The 22,732-nt window shown below is 37.4% G+C and overlaps 1 protein-coding gene and 1 long non-coding RNA gene across 3 annotated transcripts in view; both read left to right on the top strand.

Annotated features, from left to right (window-relative positions):
- Window positions 1-308: 308 nt before the first annotated feature.
- Window positions 309-14,420, top strand: LOC141363970 (uncharacterized). Its single transcript, XR_012369678.1, has 3 exons — window positions 309-407; window positions 14,035-14,090; window positions 14,346-14,420. It is a non-coding gene; the product is annotated as an uncharacterized lncRNA (long non-coding RNA).
- Window positions 14,421-19,932: 5,512 nt separating this feature from the next.
- Window positions 19,933-22,732, top strand: part of cpne5a (copine Va) — a 79,955-nt gene continuing 77,155 nt past the window's right edge. For both annotated transcript variants that reach the window (XM_073867856.1, XM_073867855.1), the window contains exons 1-3: window positions 19,933-20,086; window positions 20,487-20,542; window positions 20,640-21,185. In XM_073867856.1, the coding sequence (XP_073723957.1) occupies window positions 21,076-21,185 (110 nt within the window). In that variant the 5' untranslated portion in view covers window positions 19,933-20,086; window positions 20,487-20,542; window positions 20,640-21,075. The remainder of the gene's footprint in view (window positions 20,087-20,486; window positions 20,543-20,639; window positions 21,186-22,732) is intronic.

The following is a 22,732-nucleotide window of genomic DNA, read 5'->3' as shown; positions in this document are numbered from 1 at the left end:
TTTTTGGAAGGAACTTTTATCAGAAGGAAAGCATAATAGAGTTGTATAAAAAAATGGTAAAGACTCTAATCTCAGGCATTTAAACTCAGTAAAAGCTTTTATTTCAATTTAATTTCTAAAATATGATTCGATTTGTATTGTGAACCATTTTAACGCAGTCTTTTCCAACTATTTAACACAGAAATAGCCTAAAATCCACACTATTATCTATTGGCAAATGGTTAGGACTTATATAAAAAATTACCCCCCCCCCCAAAAAAAAAAAAAAAAATCTCACTCCAAGCTGAACTCATAAGTTGGCAGCTCTGCAGAAGGTATCATAAAACAACATCAAAGAAATCAGTGAAGACATGTAATAACAGCTGGGATGGACGAAACAAAATCCATTCGTACACTTTCATTGCCAGGTATTGATGTTTTTAAAAATTTTAATCTTTTAAACATTACCATTTGTACCTGCACTTTTATACGGAGCACGCTCCTAAGAATTTCACTCACCGCAGCACTTCTGCTGTTTTTGGTGATGTGACAATAAAGTGATTTGAATGATTAGATTTTTCCTTACAGGGTTGAAGTAAAACTTTTAGCGTTTCACAGGTTACCAATTAAAACATTTCTCATGTCTTGCCTACATCTGCTATCAGAAATTTGATTATTTCCACTTCTGAAGTTACAACTTGTGTTCACGTGCTTTAATTGTTGTTGACAAGAAAGTAGGACGCCAGGTGGTTCACCCTTGTGTGTGTCTTGGGATTTTTTTTTTAAAACACAATATGTACTACTTTGACAACGAGGCAATAATCAAGCTGTTGCACATAAAAACTAAAAAGAATACCTGCCACAGCAGAAACCCTTCTCCCATAAGCCATTTTTTAAAGTTTGAGGCATGCCCATTTGGGATTCTTGGGTATCAAAATTATTTCCAAACTTCATAGTGGTAACAGCACATCAAAGGCATTTATGTGCAATTTTTAAGAAACTCCTATTTACCATCATACAATTAGGTGACAATCATACAAAACGCATTTTAAGCACCTGTAAATGCAAGGCGTGCCGCTCTGCCTGTTTTGGTCATTTTAGGGTCCTATCCACTGATCTATATAAATGACTGGATTGCGCATGACGTCACACTTGTGAAGCCACCGCGCCGCCATGTTGGTATACCCAAACGTTCTATTAAATCAATGGACGATGTCAGATTTTTATGATAAAACATCACTTTACTCGTCTTCGTTTTTATATGTGAAGTTACCCTGTACATTATTACAACACAAACGTCCAAAGCATGTAAATAGTTATTTACTGAAAGTTGTACCTTTTGCGTTTTAAACAGTTATTATACATTCATCTTCAAGTATCAGATCAGCAGACAGACCGCAGCATATTTAGTATTAATGACAATAAACGTGCTCATTCTGAAATCTAAATAAATAATCATGCTTTGTACCGTATGTGCATGCAATAATTTGCTAGTTTTGTAATTATGTTATCTAAACTTACAAGTTACCTAAACTTAGAGAAATAACGCTGACCGTCACCGTGTAGCTGAATGTCAAAAAAACTTTATTTATACCCGTGTAATTCAAAAATGCAACAGACACACTCACCTTAACGGTTTTTTGTAAATCCATTATCCTGCCCGATTAAAACATAAACATTGCCAATAACACCAGAATTAACAAATAATTAACGTACACATATCCTAAACATTAACCTTGTGTAACTGATACGCTGTAAAGGGGGTAAATTTTGATCATGATTTTGAATGGAAGTCAATGACGCTCTCTGCCGGTTGGGTATACCAAGATGGCGGCTCGAACTCTGCGCTGGCTTCACCTCATGCAGTTACGTCCATAGATATATGCGCAATCCAGTCATTTATATAGATCAGTGGTCCTATCACACCAAACGTGTTTATGGCAGTTGCAGGCGCCTTTTTTGAATAATTTTCTATGGCAGTGAGCGTCAATCATGCTGTTTATGCATGCCGACTGCCTAGCATTTTTGCCGCCTGATGCAGCACTCGCTTTTGAAGGAGCGCTGGGAGCGGAAAAGTGCCCGACATCATTTGCGTCTTTCCATTGTCCAATCGAATGAGAGGAGAGGTGGACCTTCCATTGTGGTGACGGAAGTTTACAGATGTTTGGAACAACCGGACTCCACTCACTCATTCTCTCCTCGTCTCCTGTGTGTTTTTCTGCACCTCTCACCCTCGATCAAGCTTTTTAAAGTTTCTGCTAATATGACAGTTGACAGCAAAAGAGCGCTCACGTTTCAGTATTTTATTGATCAAACAGCTGAATCTGTGGTTGCCTGGCAATATAAAAAGCCGTGCTGCACTGCTCTTGGACAATGAAAAAACGCGTATGATGTCGGGTGCTTTTCCGCTTCTGTAAAAATGTATGGCGCAGGATGTGGCCAAAACGCGAGGTGCAAGTTATAGTCGTGTGTAAGGTCTACGCCGCAGCAATGCCTTAGGTTATCTGTTGGCTTTGCGTAGCTTTGCATAGCCTGATGTGCGTCGAGGCTACACCATAGGAATATGCATGTATAGATTGAAATTAGGGATGCACGATTTGGGTAATTTTTCCCGTTGCGGTTATTGATGCTAATATTGCGGTGTGCGATTGCGATTATACTAAATGGTATCATGAGTCAACTTGATGGGTTTTAAGGAAAATCCACACACAGTTTAGCTAAAATGTGTATTTGTAAAACTAGAAATGTTTTCGTATTGCCACGTGATGTAGCAACTGCTCAGTGTCAGTAATCCTAAATCCAAAATACCGCCATACAACAGACATAGAGTTTTTCTTAGCTACCAGATCACTGTCAACCTCCTCTGCATCCATCTTCGCTCTAGTATAAGTGACGAGCACACCACACACATGCATGCCACACGTGCACTGCCTTTTTTGTTAGTTTTTCTTTCTTTTTTTAAACAGCAAGGAAAATCATCAAACTGTTATATGAAAAAGTCCACACATTTATTTATTTAATATAATTGCAACATTTTGCTGTCATATAACCGCACAGGCTGCCATTGCGATGTGATTAATTGTGCAGCACTAATTGAAATAAAATGAGCCCTTAAACAGTGCGCATAATTCTCACTAGTCATAGAAAATCATAAAATAAAAGGCGCTTGCCACTGCGATAAACACATTTTGTGTGATCGCCCCTTACTCTTCTAACGTAACTTTTGTGTTTACAAGTGCTGCCTCACGATTAATCGCGACTAATCATTTGCAGAATAAAAGTTTAATTTTAAATGTATAATTTTAAGAAAAATATATATTTATATAAAAAACATTTATATTTATATATAATATAAATTATATATAAATATAAACATGTATAAACATGCAAATGTTTCTTAATTATATACATGCGTGTTTGTGTATGTGTGTGTGTATTTACACATAATTATTATACACAGTACACCCACATATATTATGTAAACAAAAACTTTTATTCTGCAAACGATTAGTCGCGACTAATCGTGAGGCAGCACTAGTGTTTACTACGGGACTATTGAACTGTTGCTTTACGCGGATCTGAATTTTGTCAATAAATTACAGGCTAGCTATGTGCTATCTGTCGGCCTAATCTGACATGAAGTAATGGATGGGATATATTACACAGACTCGGCCTCAATATGCTGTAAAGGAAGTTGATGAATATGATCCCTGGGCTTTGTTGGTTTGCATATGCAGCATGATTAATCTTGTTTATTTTGTAGCCACTCCTCCACACTCTTCACATTGAGACTGTAAAATATTTCATTAGTGTTTGTGACTGCTGTCTAATGAGGGAACATACAATACCCTGTCTGTGAAAACCCGGCTGAAGAGTAAGAAAAAAGGTATTTTAAATCCGAATGACAATCGTAATATTTTTAATATTGTCCGAGTGTCAGGTCAACATCTGAAGTCAGTGTAAAATCTTTGATGCTTCAGCATCAAATCAGACTGTGGGACACATATATCCACCATCTGTTGAGGTGTTTTAATTCACTCTAAACTTCACGTTTGATCAGTTTCATATGCGTTATAAAATAGACCAAATTTCGCAAGCATTTGGTTTATTTCTTTTCTACTCTCACTTTCTTGTTTATTATCTTGTGTAAATATTGCATTAACTTAAAGCTAAAGGATTAACGTAGAGCCCATGCACTCATTAATGTCCGTTGATACCAGTGAGAAAATGTATTGATTTTAATTAAAATTTTTCCCCACAGGGAGTGAACATTAAATGTGTTATTTACTGAAATACTCTTATTACAGGACTTATTTTTGTATTTTGTCTCCTGGTGTCCAGTTTAAAAATAGTAATAGTTTTTTTTTAGCAATTTTTGTTAATTCGTATACTCCCCGTATGTCCCTGTAGCTCAACAAGTAGAGTATATAGTGCTAGCAACCCCAAGGTCGTGGGTTCTAATTTCCTTAAACCCCACATACTGATAAAATACATGGCTTAAATGCACTGCAAATTGTTTAATAGAAATCACATATTTGTATTTTGTAATTAAAACATTGCTGGATAGTACTGGTTTAAGGCTGGGTAGTGCTGGTTTAAGGCTGGGTAGTGCAGGTTCAATTCTACCTTCCCTTTTATCTACAGATTTTAACTACAGCATAATGATTTTTGTTTAAGGGCCAAATATCATGTTATGAAGTATCTATGACGGTGACTAATTCCGAAAACCCGAAGCCATGGGTTTTATTAAATTCAAGACCAGCTTTCATTTTTATTGCGACCATTGTTTAGTTCCACGCTAACAGATTTATCAAAGTAAAGGAGAGTTTATATTGGTTTTTGATTGTGACTGTAATGATATTGTATGTCATATATGACACATGGTAATCGGGATGAGCTTTCAGCAGTAAATGTGAGATTGGCCATTGCTCAGTCCACATGAATCTGTCTACAATGCATCTATGCCAATTAAATTGTATTTCATCTGTGGCAGATCCTTGTTGCGCTTGTTTATATTGTGAATGTCTGTTTAATGTGACACAATCCAGATTTATCCAGCATCCGGATCCATTTCAGTGGAGTCTTTTTTACACTTATCATATAGATCACTTTGGGCACCCCCAGTTTGTTCTGTCAACAGTGGGGATGAGGATTTTGTGTTATTTAATTTCCAATATATCTATGCGTCTCTTTCTTACTGACACTGTGAGAAGGAGCATCAGTTTGATTTTACTACATTGTTTCAATCTTTGACATGGCCTTACTCTGTGGGTTTACACCAAACGCGAAGAGTGCAATCGCATCGCATTGCTCGCTCTAGATTCCTCGCGGGATTTAACTTCGTGTCATGCGAATTTTTCGCTAGAGTTGAATATTTTCAACTTGGGCAAGGCGCGTTTGAGGCGAATAGCGCGTGTTTTCACGGCAAACGTGCCGCCCATATCGCGTCATTCGCATCGCCCCACACGAGGATGCATCTGATCACGTCTTTGCATTGACTTTGTATGTAATCTTGCGCAAATCGTTGAACTCGCATCTGGTGTAAACCCACAATATTAAAATATCAAGATGTTATATTTTCACAGAATGTTCTTTACATTAAAATGGATGATTTTATATAGAAAACAGAAAATCACCCTTTGGCTGGGTTTTCATAGGCTAGGTCACAAGTACAGTACATCGTCACATCTTTTTTGCCCAGCTTGTGTTTTCATGCTTGTATCACAAGCTTCAAAGGTGATTCCTTTCCATATTTTCAAAGGAATTTATTTCTCGCTCAGATCAATGGACTGTCGCCTCTTGAAATCACAGTTGACCTCTGACCCTTGTTGCAATGTTTCTGTGTGAGATTGCAGCATTGTAACTTCAAAGCCAAGCCCAGCTCGGTTACCGAACAAATTTTTTTCAAACCCATATTGTTGACTCTAAATCTTCACCAGACAGGAAATTTAAGAGATTTCTGCTCTCTATGTTCTCATGATCTAAAGCTGTGGTTCTCAACAAAGCCACAGATTTTACATAGGTGTCAAGTGGTGTGCAAAAAAAACAGTGCCTTAGTTGGATAGTTTGGTTTGTCACTTAAGTTTCAATGGATTTATGCCCTCAGCTGCCAGTAATACAAAGTGCAAAGCACACTCTGATCAGCGTTTATTTATAGTTGTTGTTTTATTCAATGTTATCTGCTTTTATTCTTGGTTCATGGTCACTCGTTAGAGTTTGGTTAGATGCACAGCTTTGAGATCAGCAAGAAAAGATTTGTGAATTGGTTACTTTTCTTTTTTGAAAGTTGACAATTTATTTTGCTGTCTTAACAATGGCAGATTAAATGAATGATTGCATAATCATTGATTTTTGTCCCTGCTGTTTGTGACCCTATCAGAACAAACCTTGTGCCCTAACAGCAGAAAACTATTGATATAAAGTTTGTTTGTTTGGAGGAATAAAATTAGAAATGAATACAGTGTGTGACCTAGTATCAGTAAACAATACAGTATTAGAAGAATTTCCGTGTTATAGTCACGGAATATTTTGCTCATTTATCCGTGTCGTCACGGATTTTTGCACTTTTCCGTGATAGTGTTACGTATTGGTTAACTCCAATTTTCTTACCATTGTCACTTGGGTTTGGAGTTAGAACGACTTTCTGTTACATAAAATGACATCCTAACCCAAACCCAATTCCAGTGTTGGGGGTAACGCATTAAAAGTAACATGCATTACGTAATAATATTACTTTTTTGAAGTAATGAGTAAAGTAACGCATTGTTTTTTTAAATGTACACATTAATATTTGAGTTACTTTTTTAAAAAAGTAATGCAAGTTACTTTTTTAGTTTAATTAATTTGATAAAAAAATTTACTGAATTAAACTGAACGTAGTCACATTATGCACTCTATGCGTACACGCCTGTGTGGGAACGGTTTAAGTCAGAAACTGAGATGGCAGACCAGAGCTCGACATTTTTGTGATGAAATATGCAATTTCTGAATGCACAACTTTTCAGTCATTAAAAACACCTGCAAGGCCTGAAAGAGATCAAGCCTCAGCATAGAAAAAGTAACGCAAAAGTAACTAAAAAAATAACGTAAGCATTACTTTTCATGAAAAGTAACTAATAAACGCAATTAGTTACTTTTTGGGAGTAACTTAATATTGTAATGCATTACTTTTAAAAGTAACTTTCCCCAACACTGCCCAATTCTAACCCTAACGTCAGGCGACAATCGTTTACAAATCCGGAAAAAATAGTATAAACCAATAGTTAAAATGATATCCTAACCTAAACACCTAATCTAACCCCAAACCCATGCGACAATAGTTTAAAAATAGGAAAAAAAATTGAGAAACCAATACGTGAAACTGACACGGAAAAGAAAGTCCGTTGTACGGACATGGAAAAATGCGGATGTCCATGACAATGACACGGAAAAATATTCTGTGACTATACCACGAAAATTTGAATGTTTCAAAAATAACCTTTCACATTGATATAAATTGATGCAACACTCTCTGTCTCTCACTACCATTGTACATGTGCACTGCATAGTAAATAGAAAACTGTTTGTCTCTTTATGAGTTTTTTAGACTCTTTCATATTATGTCTATGAGCTCTTTTTATTGTTAATCGCTTTGTTTTTGTGTGTACCATATTGGCTTGATGCTCCCCCAGTCTCCCTCAAAAGGTAGAAAAACAGCCCATTCTGTTTATGGACAGCTGCAAGTTTGAAAAGAAAAACAATTTGGCATAATTGCCGATGGGTATCAAGTGGAGAGTTTTGTGGTGTGCTGTGCATTGCTGTCATTACAGTAAACCAGTTGTTATTTTATATATATATATATATAATATGCCCTCCATCTGCTTTACTGCTTTGGCACAGTCAGACCCCTGACACATAAAATGAAATACCCATATACCACTCACAATCATGTATTAGTTTATTTTAGAGATTATCTGTCTCATTTAACATGTGTGTGTGTTTTGGTTCTTTAAATCTTTCCAAGACATTTACATTTATGAATGTAGCCGACGCCTTTATTCAAGGTGACATTATCAGTATGTGTGTTATCAGTATGCAGGAGCGTTAGGAAAAATTAATTTTGAAACTAGAATCTATAGGCACAATACATCCTTACTTCAATAGCTAACATATTGTAGCTTGACTGAGGATGGCAGAGCATGGTGCACACAATGGTAAAATAAGTTCAGTTTCCAGGGATACTGATAAAATTCTTACATTGAATGCACTGTAAGTTGCTTTGGATAAAAGTGTCTGCTAACTGCATAATTGGAAATGTTGAACTTTCTAGGTGTGTGATCTCATATCATAACTTTCAATTCTAAAATGCAACCTTGAGTTCTTTTGCAAGGTTCTTTTTAAAGTCTCTGAAATCACTCCTATGCTGCCCAGAATGGATTAACTCACGTTTCTAAATTAATTAATGACTCATTTTTAGGTACCTTTATTCCAACAGATATGAAAGAACACAAATGAATGATAGACTGCATACAAATCTAAAAACTACTACTACTGCATTCCAAATAATGAATAGGTTAGGAATTTGTGTCCTTTTCTAAGGATCAAAATGCACGTTTTATAATAATAAACCCCAAAACTTTTTTATTTGTTTATCTTTTTACTTTAGTGAACTGCAGGGATTGTCAGTCATTAGCATTTCAGCCCATAAATCCTAATGTAGTAAGATTAATCCAAATTTAATAAAGAAATGTTCATAGAGTGATATTGCAATGTGCTGTTTTGTAGGGATTGATAGCAAAGTCATTCATGCAGTTGGATTGTGTCTAACCCCTGAATGCCCAGCACTAAAAGATGCTGCCATTTTCTTTAAAAAATGTAGAAAATTTTTGAATAAATGTAGGAACTACCAAGTAATACTAAGTATAGCTGTAATTTTAGATAATGGAGTAACTTCATTCTATATAGTGGTGCCCTATTGGCCTGTTGCAGTTCTCCAGGAGATCAACTGCAAAAAGAGCAAAAAATACAACTACATTTTATTGTTCCTTCCTTCCTTATTAAAATGCCTTAAAATAAAGATGTAATGTACAAATATACCACTCTGTACATCAATAATAATTATTTTAATAGATCTCCCTAGTTACCAAGTGGTACAAGCTGAAAAGTTGACCTATGCTATGACTAATGTTTTCCTAGTTGACTCGCAGCATTAAAGGAACATTCCACTTTTTTGAAAATATGCTTATTTTCCAGCTCCCCTAGAGTTAAACATTTGATTCTTACCGTTTTGGAATCCATTCAGCTGATCTCCGGGTCTGGCGCTACCACTTTTAACATAGCTTAGCACAGTTCATTGAATCTGATAAGACAGCAGGCGTAGTGATATAACGCACTGCCCAAAATAAGTCCGCTGCTATTGAAAGTAACCAAATACTTATTTTCCTCAATCCTCACTGTACATGCTACAGTGTGGAAAATAAGTTTTTGAACACCCTGCTATTTTGCAAGTTCTCCCACTTAGAAATCATGGAGGGGTCTGAAATTTTCATCGTAGGTGCATTAGGGCCACTGTAAGAGACATAACCTAAAAAAAATCACAATATATGATTTTTAACTATTTATTTGCATGATAAATAGTTATGATGGCAAATAAGTATTTGAACACCTGAAAAGAAAGTCAGTGTTAATATTTGGTACAGTAGCCTTTGTTTGCAATTACAGAGGTCAAATGTTTCCTGTTTTCACCAAGTTTGCACACACTCATCATTCTTCTTCCTCCAAACACGTTTAGTTCTTTTTTGGTCTCATCTGACCACATGACTTTCTTCCTTGACTCCTCTGGATCATACAAATGGCAATTGGCAAACTTAAGACAGGCCTGGACATGTGCTGGTTTAAGCAGGGGAACCTTCTGTGCCATGCATGATTTCAAACCATGACGTCTTAGTGTATTACCAACAGTAACCTTGAAAACAGTGGTCTCAGCTCTTTTCAGGTCATTGACCAGCTTCTCCCGTGTAGTTCTGGGCTGATTTCTCACCTTTCTTAGGATCATTGAGACCCCACGAGGTGAGATCTTGCATGGAGCCCCAGTCCGAGGGAGATTGACAGTCATGTTTAGCCTCTTCCATTTTCTAATGATTTCTCCAACAGTGAACCTTTTTTCACCAAGTTGCTTGGCAATTTCCTCGTAGCCCTTTCCAGCCTTGTGGAGGTGTACAATTTTGTCTCTAGTGTCTTTGGACAGCTCTTTGGTCTTGGCCATGTTAGTAGTTGGATTTTTACTGATTGTATGGGGTGGACAGGTGTCTTTATGCAGCTAACGACCTCAAACAGGTGCATCCAATTTAGGATAATAAATGGAATGGAGGTGGACATTTTAAAGGCAGACTAACAGCTCTTAAACAGCTGATAATACTTATTTGCAGCTGTATCATACAAATAAATAGTTAAAAAATCACACATTGTGATTTCTGGATTTTTTTTAGATTATGTCTCTCACAGTGGACATGCACCTACGATGACAATTTCAGACCCCTCCATTTTTTCTAAGTGGGAGAAATTGCAAAATAGCAGGGTGTTCAAATACTTATTTTTTTTCTCACTGTAATTCCATATAGTGGTGCCCTAGCTGGCCTGTTGCAGTAGTCCAGGAGATCAACTGTAAAAAGAGCAAAAAATACAACTACATTTTATTGTTCCTACCTCATTAAAATGCCATAAAATAAAGATGTATTGTACAAGTATACCACTCCTGAGTTAGCTGCTTCAGGTGTGTTTGATCAGGGTTGGAGCTAAACTCTGCAGAGACACCGGCCCTCCAGGACCAGGATTGGTGACAACTGCTGTACATCAATAATAATTTTTTAATAGATCTCCCTAGTTACCTAGTTTTAATTTGACCTATGCTATGACTAATGTTTTTTTAATTGACTCAAAGCATTAAGAACCCTTTAGAGAGTTTGTTTGTTAGAGTTTTAAACAATGACGCAGTCAAAACATATCTACCTTTTTTTAGTCATCTGTAAGAGTGTTTTTTTTTTGCATTATTTTAGCCTGAAGACACTTTTGACGCAGTCCCTTACTCATTCTCCTCTTACAGCCTTCACACTGATGCTCATATTGTTAAAATTCTTTTGTAAATCACCAGAGGGCATCTTTGCTCTATCTGCATTATGAAAATATATGTTCGGTCGCTCAAGGTGTGAATTATGATGCACTGCAGTTCAACAGCCGAAGAAACATTTTTCAGAAATGACATTCTGCAGTAGCCTTACAGTATTTACCTCCATCATTACCCCTGGTGAGGGACCCATTTTCCATTGTGTGGACCTCAGATTAAGAGACATGTATAGCTCAGATATTGATGTCAGGATGAGTCGTTATTTAGTGGTCAATTCCCCAGAGAGCTTTTTATTGTTTGTCGCCGGTCAGTAGTGTCAAGAAGTGACTAATGTTTGTAAGAACATCGATCGAACAATAGAGAAACCATGAATCCCAGACGAGCCCTACCGTAATAGGAGCGCTGGAACTGTACCTTCATCTTTAGATCCATCTGTCATATTCAGCTAATGCCTTTTATATACCTGACCCTCTTCTTGGTCACCATTGATCACTGTTTCCAAACTCCAATGGGGGTAAGGAAAAGCATTCAACCAAGACTGATGCACTTTAACTGAAACCTTTTCTTTTTACGGTTGCAATGAAGATATACAGCTGGTAATGACGTACACGTATCTGACCTTTCGTAAAAAAACACAAGTCATCATTCAAAAGGAACATTTTGTGTGGATGTAGGTTGATGCTTCCCTTGAGTTACCAATAGCTGCTGGTAATAAAGCAATATCACGCAAGCAAGTGTCATGTATCAATACACCTGTGATTTGGCCTCGGGTATACACTGATATTCAGTACAATAGCATGTGTCAATAAGAAGTTAATATCAACTGTATTGTTAACTATTTTGGGTATGTTAACAAATAAACAAAAAAATTTATTCATAAGGTTTACAAACATATTGTAGTTTTGTGATGCGTAGGTTATGAGTGTTTTGGGTTGTGTAGCTAAATCTCACCTGATGAAAACTATATTAAACACACATCAAAACATCACCCTCTGAAATTTATGATCTAAAAGTGATACATTTTGTACCCTTTTATAATTAAATAACATTGTATAATTCAAAAATATTGTATTTTAAATTGCTTTTTATTCTTTTCATAAATCATTTTGTGGAAAGGAGTTGCCTCTGCGTTTATATCAAACTACATTAGCATCGGTTTGTATCCCTGAGTAACAGGATTAGCATCCGCTATTGCTTGTGGGATGATGACTTGAGTTTGTTGTTACAGCGGCAGGTCTGTAGGGGATCTACAAATGAAACGTGTTGCTATTTGTGTATTAGTGTCCTTAATTGTAATGCAGCTATAGAAACATGGAGGGAGGGTGTATAAATAACTGATTTAATTGTGTTCAGATCCATTGATATACATCCACATTTCGTGTTTGAGTGTTGAGAGGTTCGGTGTTTGTTTACATGAGGAAACATCTGACATTTCTCACAGTCTTGCTATGTGTGGGAGTTCACATAAGGCTTTCCAGGAAACCGGCAATGTTTCAGCATCTGACTTTTCTTCGAATCAATTCACATAGCTGCCGTATAGTAACACAGCTAGAAATGAATGGAAAAAAACAAGTAATGATTTTGTGACCGTGACTATATTTGCTTGTGTTCTTTATACACCCCACAAAGGACATTAGCAAAGTTAGCAACATTATTTTACATCTTAAAATGTTAAGTTTTTCTCTCTAGCATGAAGTTTCAGTTCTTATTCATAACAGTGGTATTTTAATTCTGATTAATTTATTACAGTGTATTTTTTGCATCATGTGTCTGTTTCATTATGACGTTCCCTTGGAGTTTCTGGCTACGTTTTTGATATTTCCTCAATAATCTCCTGTCTCTTGTCTCACTACAATAATACAATAATAAGATAAATGATGCTACAGCATGCACTGTCTTACGCATTCATCTCTTCATTATGTTCCCAACTGCAACACTTTTCTTCTGGAGCTAGCTGATTGTAATGAAGGTTTCTTGCATATGGTTGGTCCCTGATTAGGAAACTCATGAATATGTATATGTACGCTGAGAGAAGATGTTGAAATTGGGTCATAATGGTGTGATATTTTGTGCTGGTGCTAAACGTACAAGAGAATCGCAGCTTTATGACACCTTGAACTGTCTGAATACCTTGAACTATCCTGACCAAAGAACGGTGTGTTGTAAAAGGCTGAGGTCCATCCAACACAATGGCTGGGTTATTTTTGACCCATAATGGGTAAATATTGGACAGAACACGTGCTGGGTTAAAAATGACCCAGTGTTGGGTTGTTGTTATGCAACCATGGGGTATAATAACTAGGACTGTGCAAAAATATCGATACAGCTAACTATCGTGATAGTTAGCTGTATCGATAGTGTATCGATATTTCGATCTCTACTATCGATATTTTTAAAACCATAAAATTTCTCTGTGTGCGTCAAACGACCTCCTCTGCCACTGCTGTAGTTGTCACTGTCCAGTTGCCTGTCATATACGGCCATTCGGCCAATGTCTCAGAAGCTAGAGGGAGTGAGAAAATGGCAGAAAATTTAAAAACACCTGCAGCTTTCAAAGAGCTTCAGGTGTCCAGCTCTATTTTTTACATTTTTGGTAAAAAAAGAAAAAATATTCCAATGTATCGCAATGTATTGTAGCGTGATACGTATCGTACAAAGACTCATGTATCGTGATGTGTATCGTATCGGGAGGCCCTTGCCAATACCCAGCCCTAATAATAACCCAGAAGTTGGTCTTTAAAATAATCCAGCATTGGGTACATTTTTAACCCAGCACGTGTTCTGTCCAATCTTTACCCATTATGGGTCCAAAATAACCCAGATGTTTTTAGAGTGAAACTTTGCTTAGTAAAATGGTTTGTTATTTTACATTACTGTGGGAATCTTAATAGACACCAGCTTTTGACATGTTTTTGGATCACTCCTTAATATCTAACACTTTGTTTCTCATTAAGTCCTAGATTGGCTTGACTGTACTTTTACTGGATGTACTCGACTGTCTCTTTATACGGTATGTGCCTTCGCTAAGGTTTACATATTACATTGTGTTAAAGAAAGACCTTTCTGTGATCTTTAGAAAAATTAAACAAACTGTCTTGTAGATCCTACGTGCAGCCGAACAAGTGTCTTACTTCGCTTTGTACCTTGAACAGAACAATGTGTTTTTTTCCAGTACAAAGGTCAATCCTCTCGAAGCCCAAATATTCTTTTGACACATATATCTTTTTCTTTTTCATTTCTTTGACACGTGTTTTTGCTTTAAAAGGTCAGAACAGTTTTCTCTGAAAGTTGTCCTGTCGTGGGTGGTTATTGCATACTGAAATGTGTGATAAACATGCAGGTAATTGTGGCAATATTTCACAAGGTGGCTAATTTGTATGATCTCATATGTATGTTTTAGTATAAGGTGCTTATGCCCCAGTGACATTGGGGTTAGGAATGGCTGTTCCCATGAGTTATCCACATTTTGCTGGAAATTAGTCAATTTTAGCCTGGCTCCGCCCTCCTACCTGCTTCCGCTTAATTTTCATTTTGTTTTAGTACTACGTCTAGGACTGCTCTGTAGAGTTTCGTTTTCTGCTGCAAAAATCTGCAGGTCCAATCAGCGAACAGAGGGGGGTGGCTAAGAACGATGACGTTGAGGTCGTGCATCAGTTTGAGTTGTAGTTCAGTAATGGCAGCAGAGAAAGGCTGAGAAAAGTGAGAAAAGCTATTTGGTCCGTTGTTGCAAAACTGCCGAATATACAGAAGTTAAAGCCGGAGCAAGAACCAGGTTTGCTAAGTTTTGTTGTTCTGATTATTCGGACTTGTTGTTTCCGACCAGTTTCGGCGCATGATATACGTCAGACCACACGTTACCGATTGGCTATGGTCTGGTTGGACCAGGCTAAGTCAGTTTAGTGTTTAAGTCAAATTGTTACATATTTCTGTGCTCTAGATTTAGAAGTTCTCATTCTGTTTACGCCAAATTCTGACTCTATCATCTAAATGTCTCTACAGTAATCGAGACTCATCAGACCAGCCAGCATTTTTCCAGTCTTCAACTGTCCAATTTTGGTGAGCTCGTGCAAATTGTAGCCCTTTTTTCTATTTGTAGTGGAGATGAGTGGTACCCGGTGGGGTCTTCTGCTGTTGTAGCCTATCCACTTCAATGTTGTGCGTGTTGTGGCTTCACAAATGCTTTGCTGCATACCTCGGAGGTAACGAGTGGTTATTTCAGTCAAAGTTGCTCTTCTATCAGCTTGAATCAGTTGGCTTATTCTCCTCTGACCACTAGCATCAACAAGGCATTTTCGCCCACAGGACTGTGGATGTTTTTCAGTTTTCACACCATTCTTTGTAAACCCTAGAAATGGTTGTGCTTGAAAATTCCAGTAACTGAGCAGATTGTGAAATACTCAGACCAACAACCATGCCACGCTCAAAATGGCTTAAATCACCTTTCTTTCCCATTCTGATATTCAGTTTGGAGTTCAGGAGATTGTCTTGACCAGGACCACAACCCTAAATGCATTGAAGCAACTGCCATGTAATTGGTTGATTAGATAATTGCATTGAGAAATTGAACAAGTATTCCTAATAATCCTTTAGGTGAGTGTATATAGACTTTCACTGCGAACAGGCTCAATTAGGGTGTATAATGTAAACCCACTACTTCGTTTTTTTTATTGTAATTGTGCATTTATACAATAACCTATAAGGACTTTACTGGCATTGCATTGAAAGCATTTATAGACGGTAGAGAAGTCAGCCACGCTGCTGTATTTTAAAGACACATTCGCCAAAGCTGCCGGGATGTGTCACTTTGAGTGTATTTCTTCCGCACCAGTGAATATGAGCTGTTCGTCACTTTGGAGGTGAAGTTTACTGTTGAACAGATAACAGAAGCAGACAGTCCTCGAGTGTGCGACCAAATCACATGATTCCAACAGCCTCGAGTGAAGGCGTTTAAACTTTAAACCTCATGTGTGACAGGATTTGTAGCCGGTAATAAAACTTGTTCTCTCTTGAGCTGTTGCTGTTATATTTGACTGCTTTAGATGTGCGGAGCACCAGCCAGAGTGCTGTGGACAATACAGTGAATAGCGTTAACAAAGCTACCATATATCTTACACTTCAAAAAGATTTTATAGACTGGTTTTCTTTAACACTTCAAAACAAGTTCCCGAAGGTAATTTCTAAATCCCTTATTTCTATAAAAACAAGCATGGGTCAAGAAAATAAGTGCTTGGCAGTCTTTCTGCTATTGTTAAATTGTTTACGTGTTTCTCACAGAGAAAACAAGCAGGAAGAAATACATTTAGCCATCTGACATTGTGTAAAACATTGAATTTCCTGCTCAGTCAAACCAATAGGTCTATTTCTCTTGACTGCCCACATACTCTGCGCTAAATGGCCCTATTTGTGGGAAAGCTTTAGGGAAGATGGAATATAGCGTTTGAATAGGCTCCTGCCTAGAGATTGAGTTTCATTTGACTGTCATCAAATAAACTGCTTTCTATCCATTGAGCCGACAGTGACAAAATCCACCTCAATGAACCAAAGCAACACATGGCTTAACCCAGAAGGATTTCAGGGAGTGAGTCATCTGTACAGGGGAAGATCCGCCGTTCCAACTGCTGGCCACGTTTGCTGCTTTCTTAAGCTTGTGGCAAAATAAAAGACGGATAAACTTTTTAAATGGTTTCAGAGTGTGCTCTGATGTGATAATATCAGCTGTATACTGGATTCATTGTTCACTTTTTCAGGATATTGTCAGTTTATGTTTTGTTTATTTTAAAGGAATAGTCAATTTTCTAAAAAAAAAATCCAGATAATTTACTCACCACCATGTCATCCAAAATGTTGATGTCTTTCTTTGTTCAGTCGAGAAGAAATTATGTTTTTTGAGGAAAACATTGCAGGATTTTTCTAATTTTAATGGACTTTAATAGAGCCCAACAATTAACACTTAACTCAACACGTAACAGTTTTTTTCAACGGAGTTTCAAAGGACTATAAACGATCCCAAACGAGGCATTAGGGTCTTATCTAGCAAAACGATTGTCATTTTTGACGAGAAAAATAAAAAATATGCACTTTTAAACCACAACTTCTCGTCTTCCCCGGTCCTGTGATACGCCAACACGACCTAACGTAAATGCTTAGAGATGTAGAAAGGTCACGTGTTACATATATGAAACGCACATTTGCGGACCATTTTAAACAATAAACTGACACAAAGACATTAATTAGTATCATTCCACATACAACAATGTCGGAACGGTCCTCTTTCAACACACTTGTAAACACTGGGGCGTAGTTTCGCGTTCGTCCTCTGTGACCTCTTGACGTCATGATGTATTGCGTGAGGTCACGCTGGCGCATCATGACCGGATCTAGACGAGAAGTTATGGTTTAAAAGTGGATATTTTTTATTTTTCTTGTCAAAAATGACAATCGTTTCGCTAGATAAGACCCTTATGCCTCGTTTGGGATTGTTTATAGTCCTTTGAAACTCCGTTGAAAAAACGTTTAAGTGTTAAGTATTTAGTGTTGGGCTCTATTAAAGTCCATTAAAATGAGAAAAATCCTGCAATGTTTTCCTCAAAAAACATAATTTCTTCTCAACTGAACAAAGAAAGACATCATCAACATTTTGGATGACATGGTGGTGAGTAAATTATCTGGATTTTTATTTTAAGAAAATGGACTATTCCTTTAAATTCAACAGCCACCGACGAGCCTTGAATGTGCTGATAAATGGCATTTTAAGTCAATGATGGATAAAGATATGCATCAGGTTAGGGCCAGTAAGCAGATATGGCAGGCATTTTCGTTATGGATATCTACAGAGATTTCACAGAAGTTTTAAGCTTGAGAAAACACAGAATCTGCAAAACACTCATTATTTTTTTTATCCAGGTAAGCTGCCCTATGAATAAATGTTGTCACTTTCAGTAAAACCTTTTGACTAATTTTCCTCCATGCATGAATCCATGAAATTACTTCACGGTGGCTGGTTCAGCAACAGTGCCTTGTGTTCAGTTGAATTTCTGATTTACTTTGGTGAATGATTTCTGAAGATGTCATTTTAACAGAGGTGGTGTGTCAGGGAGCAGAGAGCCATCTGTGTCTGATCTACTGGTATGTGTGACTGAAGGACGGGACTGAGTGTCAATCTGTGAAGTCCTCCGTGGAATTGGATCCAAACCAAGGGGAAAGACACTGAATAAAACGTCTCTCCGTTTCACTCTTGGCTCAAGAGGAACAATAACAGATTATGTTGAAAACACACTCTGGGCAGGAGTGTAATTCAAGAGTTTGAGATGGTACTCTTTCTTTATAATGGCCACCCACACATTCCTTTAATTACTTCTCACTCTTTCTCATTTATACACAATTTCTCTCTTTATAGTGCTGCATTGTCTTTCACACACTCACCCGTTTAATTCAAGCACCAAAGCTTAATTGAACAAAACCAGTGCAGAGCTACTGTGTCAGTCAGAGCTCTCCCCATGAGCAGAAACCCCAGTAACAGCGAGTCTATTTGCCGTTCCAGTTTAGATGCAGGCAGCATGCTGTCACCTTAAGGCTTCCCATAGTAACCCCTATAATTACCCGCTGGGCAGCTCTGAGGAATCTAAGTGTGGATCACAGAGGGTGCAGTAGGAGGACCTGAAGGAACATTAGGCCAGGGGTGACAACAGTAGCTGTAATTATTTCTGACAGGCGATTGACTCCTAGGATCTTTACTGGTAGAGTTGAGGCATGTAGATGCGCCTTGATCTCTCATACACTTATACAAGTTCCAAAAAATCGCCTTTCTCAAGCTGACTGAGACCTTAAAGCGGAAGTCCACCCTAAAACAACATTATGCTCCAACACTATATTTCATCACATATGTAGTTGATTGTGCTGTCATCAAATGTACTTACTCCATATAAAAAATTAAAGCTTTTAACTGCTACAGTAACGGTGATTTGACAGGTCGTCAAATCACTGGAAGAAAAATGCACGACTACATAATTCTGAACGTTCTAAATGGGGGCGGGTCTTGAGGCAATCATAATCATACGGAGGAGTTTGCTTTAAAATCGCTCTCGCGAAACCTTGATGTCATCCGGCTGTCGGTTCTTGCGGCGCTGCATGAAGTCGAACAAACCTGATGGCTGCATCGGTTAGTGGGTGGAGCTAATGACTCAGTTTCCCACAGTGCATTCTGGTTAATTGAGTCCATCAAAGACCGTTACGAATATTCGCTTCAACACACTTTCAATCTAACTGTGGGTTTACACCAAAGCGAAGCGTGCAATTGCATCGCGTTGCTCGCTCTAGATTACTTGCGGGATTTAACTTTGTGTCATGCGAATTCTTCGCTCGAGTTGGATATTTTCAACTTGGGCGAAGACCGTTTGAGGCGAATAGTGCTGTTTTCACGGCAAACGTGCCGCCCATATTGCGTCAGTCGCATCGCCCCACGCGAGGATTCGTCTGATCGTGTCTTTGCATTGACTTTGTATGTAATCTACTCGCGCAAATCGTTGAACTGGCATCTGGTGTAAACCCACAGTAAGAGCCTAATCGAAATCGTGCAAATTTCTTTTTTTCTCATGTAAAATGCAAAATGGACATAAATTACGCGTGTTACAGGCTAAAATGTCTAGGGTTCAATTCCGCTTTAAAAATTCACAGAACTTTTCTGTTGCACAAAAATGTAGTCGTTCTTCAGACTATAAAAAGGTAAAAAAAATTATTTTATGAACAGCTAGGAAAACAAAAAGTAATTATTCTGTCATTGCTTACAAAGAAAATTGTATATATTCTTTATTTTTAAGAGTGCAAAGTGTGAGAACGCAAATTTTGTCTGTTGCAGTTACAACACAATAATGCAGTGCTGGGAGGAGCTGTCCAACGCTGTGGTGCTGAAACGCAGTTACAACACACATGACTCTGGGTGGCTGTCTCGCGCCGCACATTTATCAGCTCTTACATAGATTAACATAATTTATTAGAAGGAAATGCAATGTAAGTATACGACACGTGTAGAAATACCTCGATCTTTCAAGATAATTACTTACCACTTATTTGCAAAACATTTATTTTCACTATCAGAGTCTCACATCCTATCCCATCATCTTGGATCAAAGCTCTATAGCTTACAGTTTCAATTTACATTTACATATGCAACACATATCGCTTCAAAGCAGCAAAAATGCATCATTTTGCGATACAAACGTGCTATTTTATTGTTATCAGTGGTGAATGTGTCAAAATAACGTCCATATTGCAAAGGTTTATCCATAATATTACAGTTTTAAAATATTTCCAATTATGCAGTTATAACGTCATTTAAACAAAAATAAAGAGCTTGTTAAAAGATTAGGATCATCATGATACCACAAATATATTTTTTATGTTGATTCAGAGTTTGCGTCATCTGAAGTCCTTGCAGGATTTGGCGTCACCTTTTTACAATCACAGGTCATCTGATTTATTTATATATTTTTATTTAAATATGTAGTTTTTACTTCTCTATGTTCAATGGAAACCACTTAACAAGTTCATGGTTATATTTCAGAAGTTATCAGCCGTGAGACACAGCTGAGGCTGTAATGAACCATAGCTGTCGATGAATAGCCGTGAAGCATTGTGAGAAGCGATTATGTGAAAGAATGCGAAAGGGGTGGAGTTCTGCTCTTTTACTTTCCAAATCTGTCCAGTACAGGAGAGACCGTTGTCTGGAGAGCCACACACTTCTACCCTTCTTTGAGTTTGTGATATACAACGAATTGTCAAATCAAATTCCTCCTCCAGTTATCTGTTTTTTTTCTCGTAATATTACTGATTTGTATTTTAGAGCGCAGATCTGCGGTATCCAGCGATCCTCGAGTCTGTCACCCCGCTGCGGTCCTCGCGCGCACTCGCGCCTATAGCTAAAGCCGTGATTTTTCAAAAGCACTACCAGGACTGCCAAACTGTTTGAGGTGGACAGCTTCTTCTCGTCCCGTGCAAACATGGAAGGGGACGTTATGGATAAACTGGAGGACATGGCCTCAGTGTGCGAGTTCGACCCTATCACGGGGAGTATCCCAGCCACCAAAGTGGAGATCACCGTTTCATGCAGGTACAACACTAAATCACTTTTTATTGACTCAATTAAGTTTTTTTTGTCTGGTATATGAATAAGTTTCATAAAGTAAAAAATTGCATTGTTATTTGTATAATATTTGACTTTTCATGTTGCTCATTTAATGGCTATATATCCGACCTAGTTGGTTTGCGTTATTGCTTTGGTTAAATAATAAAAAAAATATAAAAGGAATGTTTCTGAAGCAGGAATTCAAGTGCAACAACTATTAAAACAGGGGTATGTCTATTAAAAATTTATATAAGCCGTTCAAAAACTCATAAAGATGCATTTAGTGATTAGTGTAGGCTATACGTCCCCATAGAGACCCACAGGCGCGCGCCCTCATACACATTGCCTTGGATTTTCTTCAGTAATGAATGTCACGTGTTTGTGATTTTAGTCATAAGATTTCCCAGTCGTGTTAATAAATCTTTAATTATCCAAATATTTTATTTGGCTTTAAGAAAATTATATATTAACAGAATTTAAAGCTGTAGCCCTAAAGTGATCAATTATGAATATTCTTAATGAGAATAAAAATTGCGCCGCCCATTGATTTATTCCCAGTGGATTTACAGTGCAAAACAGAGAAATGATTATATGTTGCACTCAAACTCATTTCTGTTCAGGATTTTTTCTCTGGGTTCTTGTTTTTGTGCAATACAATATTGCAAGTGCAGACTGAATGCTATTACATGTGTTTGGTGTTGAGTAAGTGACGTTGATATATCATTGAAACTTTTCTACTGGAAAAAATCTACTTAGATTGAGGTGGAAATAAATTTCATTCACGGGGCTTCACTGCCAAGATCGCAGCCGGTTCATTGCCCAGAGTAATAGGTGGCCAATTGGTTTGGGTTTTCAATCATCTGGAGAAGTAATAGGTAAGGCAGGCGTATCTGTCATGTCTTCAATAGACCTTTTATAGGCAATTATACACGCTTCAGTCCAATTGAGACGAAATGGTTTTACTAAATTTCCCAACTTGACTGTGAAACCATCGTTTAATATGGACAATTTCCTTTTTAAGTAGCTAATAGCATACGCTTGCCAATTTGTAATCTCCAAGTGAATATCGCCTGCATGCATACTGAAAGAAAGTATACTAATTATGGGTGTAATTTTGTCAGTGATTATTAGATGAATAAAGTTCTCGGTTACAAAGTGAGACATTAGGTAAATGGTGATCCCACTGTTTTATTAAACTAGATCTAAATTGCTTTTTAGATTGGAATGCAGTTTTAACTGTTTATTGGTTATCTGAGTATACAAGCAGTAGTGCCTGTCATACAATACTTTCTCAAAAGCTTGGCTTTTCAGTACTAAGCTTTTTGTTACATTTTCCTTTCAGTCGCTTTGCTCTTTATACCTATATCCCTTGCAGGAAATCCTAAGGGAATGCTAGTGGATTGCTAATGCAGTTTCATAGGGTTCCCATAGGTTTAAATAAGAAAACCCAGAGACGTCTAAAAAGTTATTTTTGAAGAATCAAACAAGATCTACTAAATAAAGTAAAATTCTGACAACCCGAAAAATATTGA

This window comes from Misgurnus anguillicaudatus, chromosome 5, assembly GCF_027580225.2.
Source record: "Misgurnus anguillicaudatus chromosome 5, ASM2758022v2, whole genome shotgun sequence".
Lineage (NCBI taxonomy): Eukaryota > Metazoa > Chordata > Actinopteri > Cypriniformes > Cobitidae > Misgurnus > Misgurnus anguillicaudatus.
This window is presented reverse-complemented; position numbering and strand designations above follow the sequence as displayed.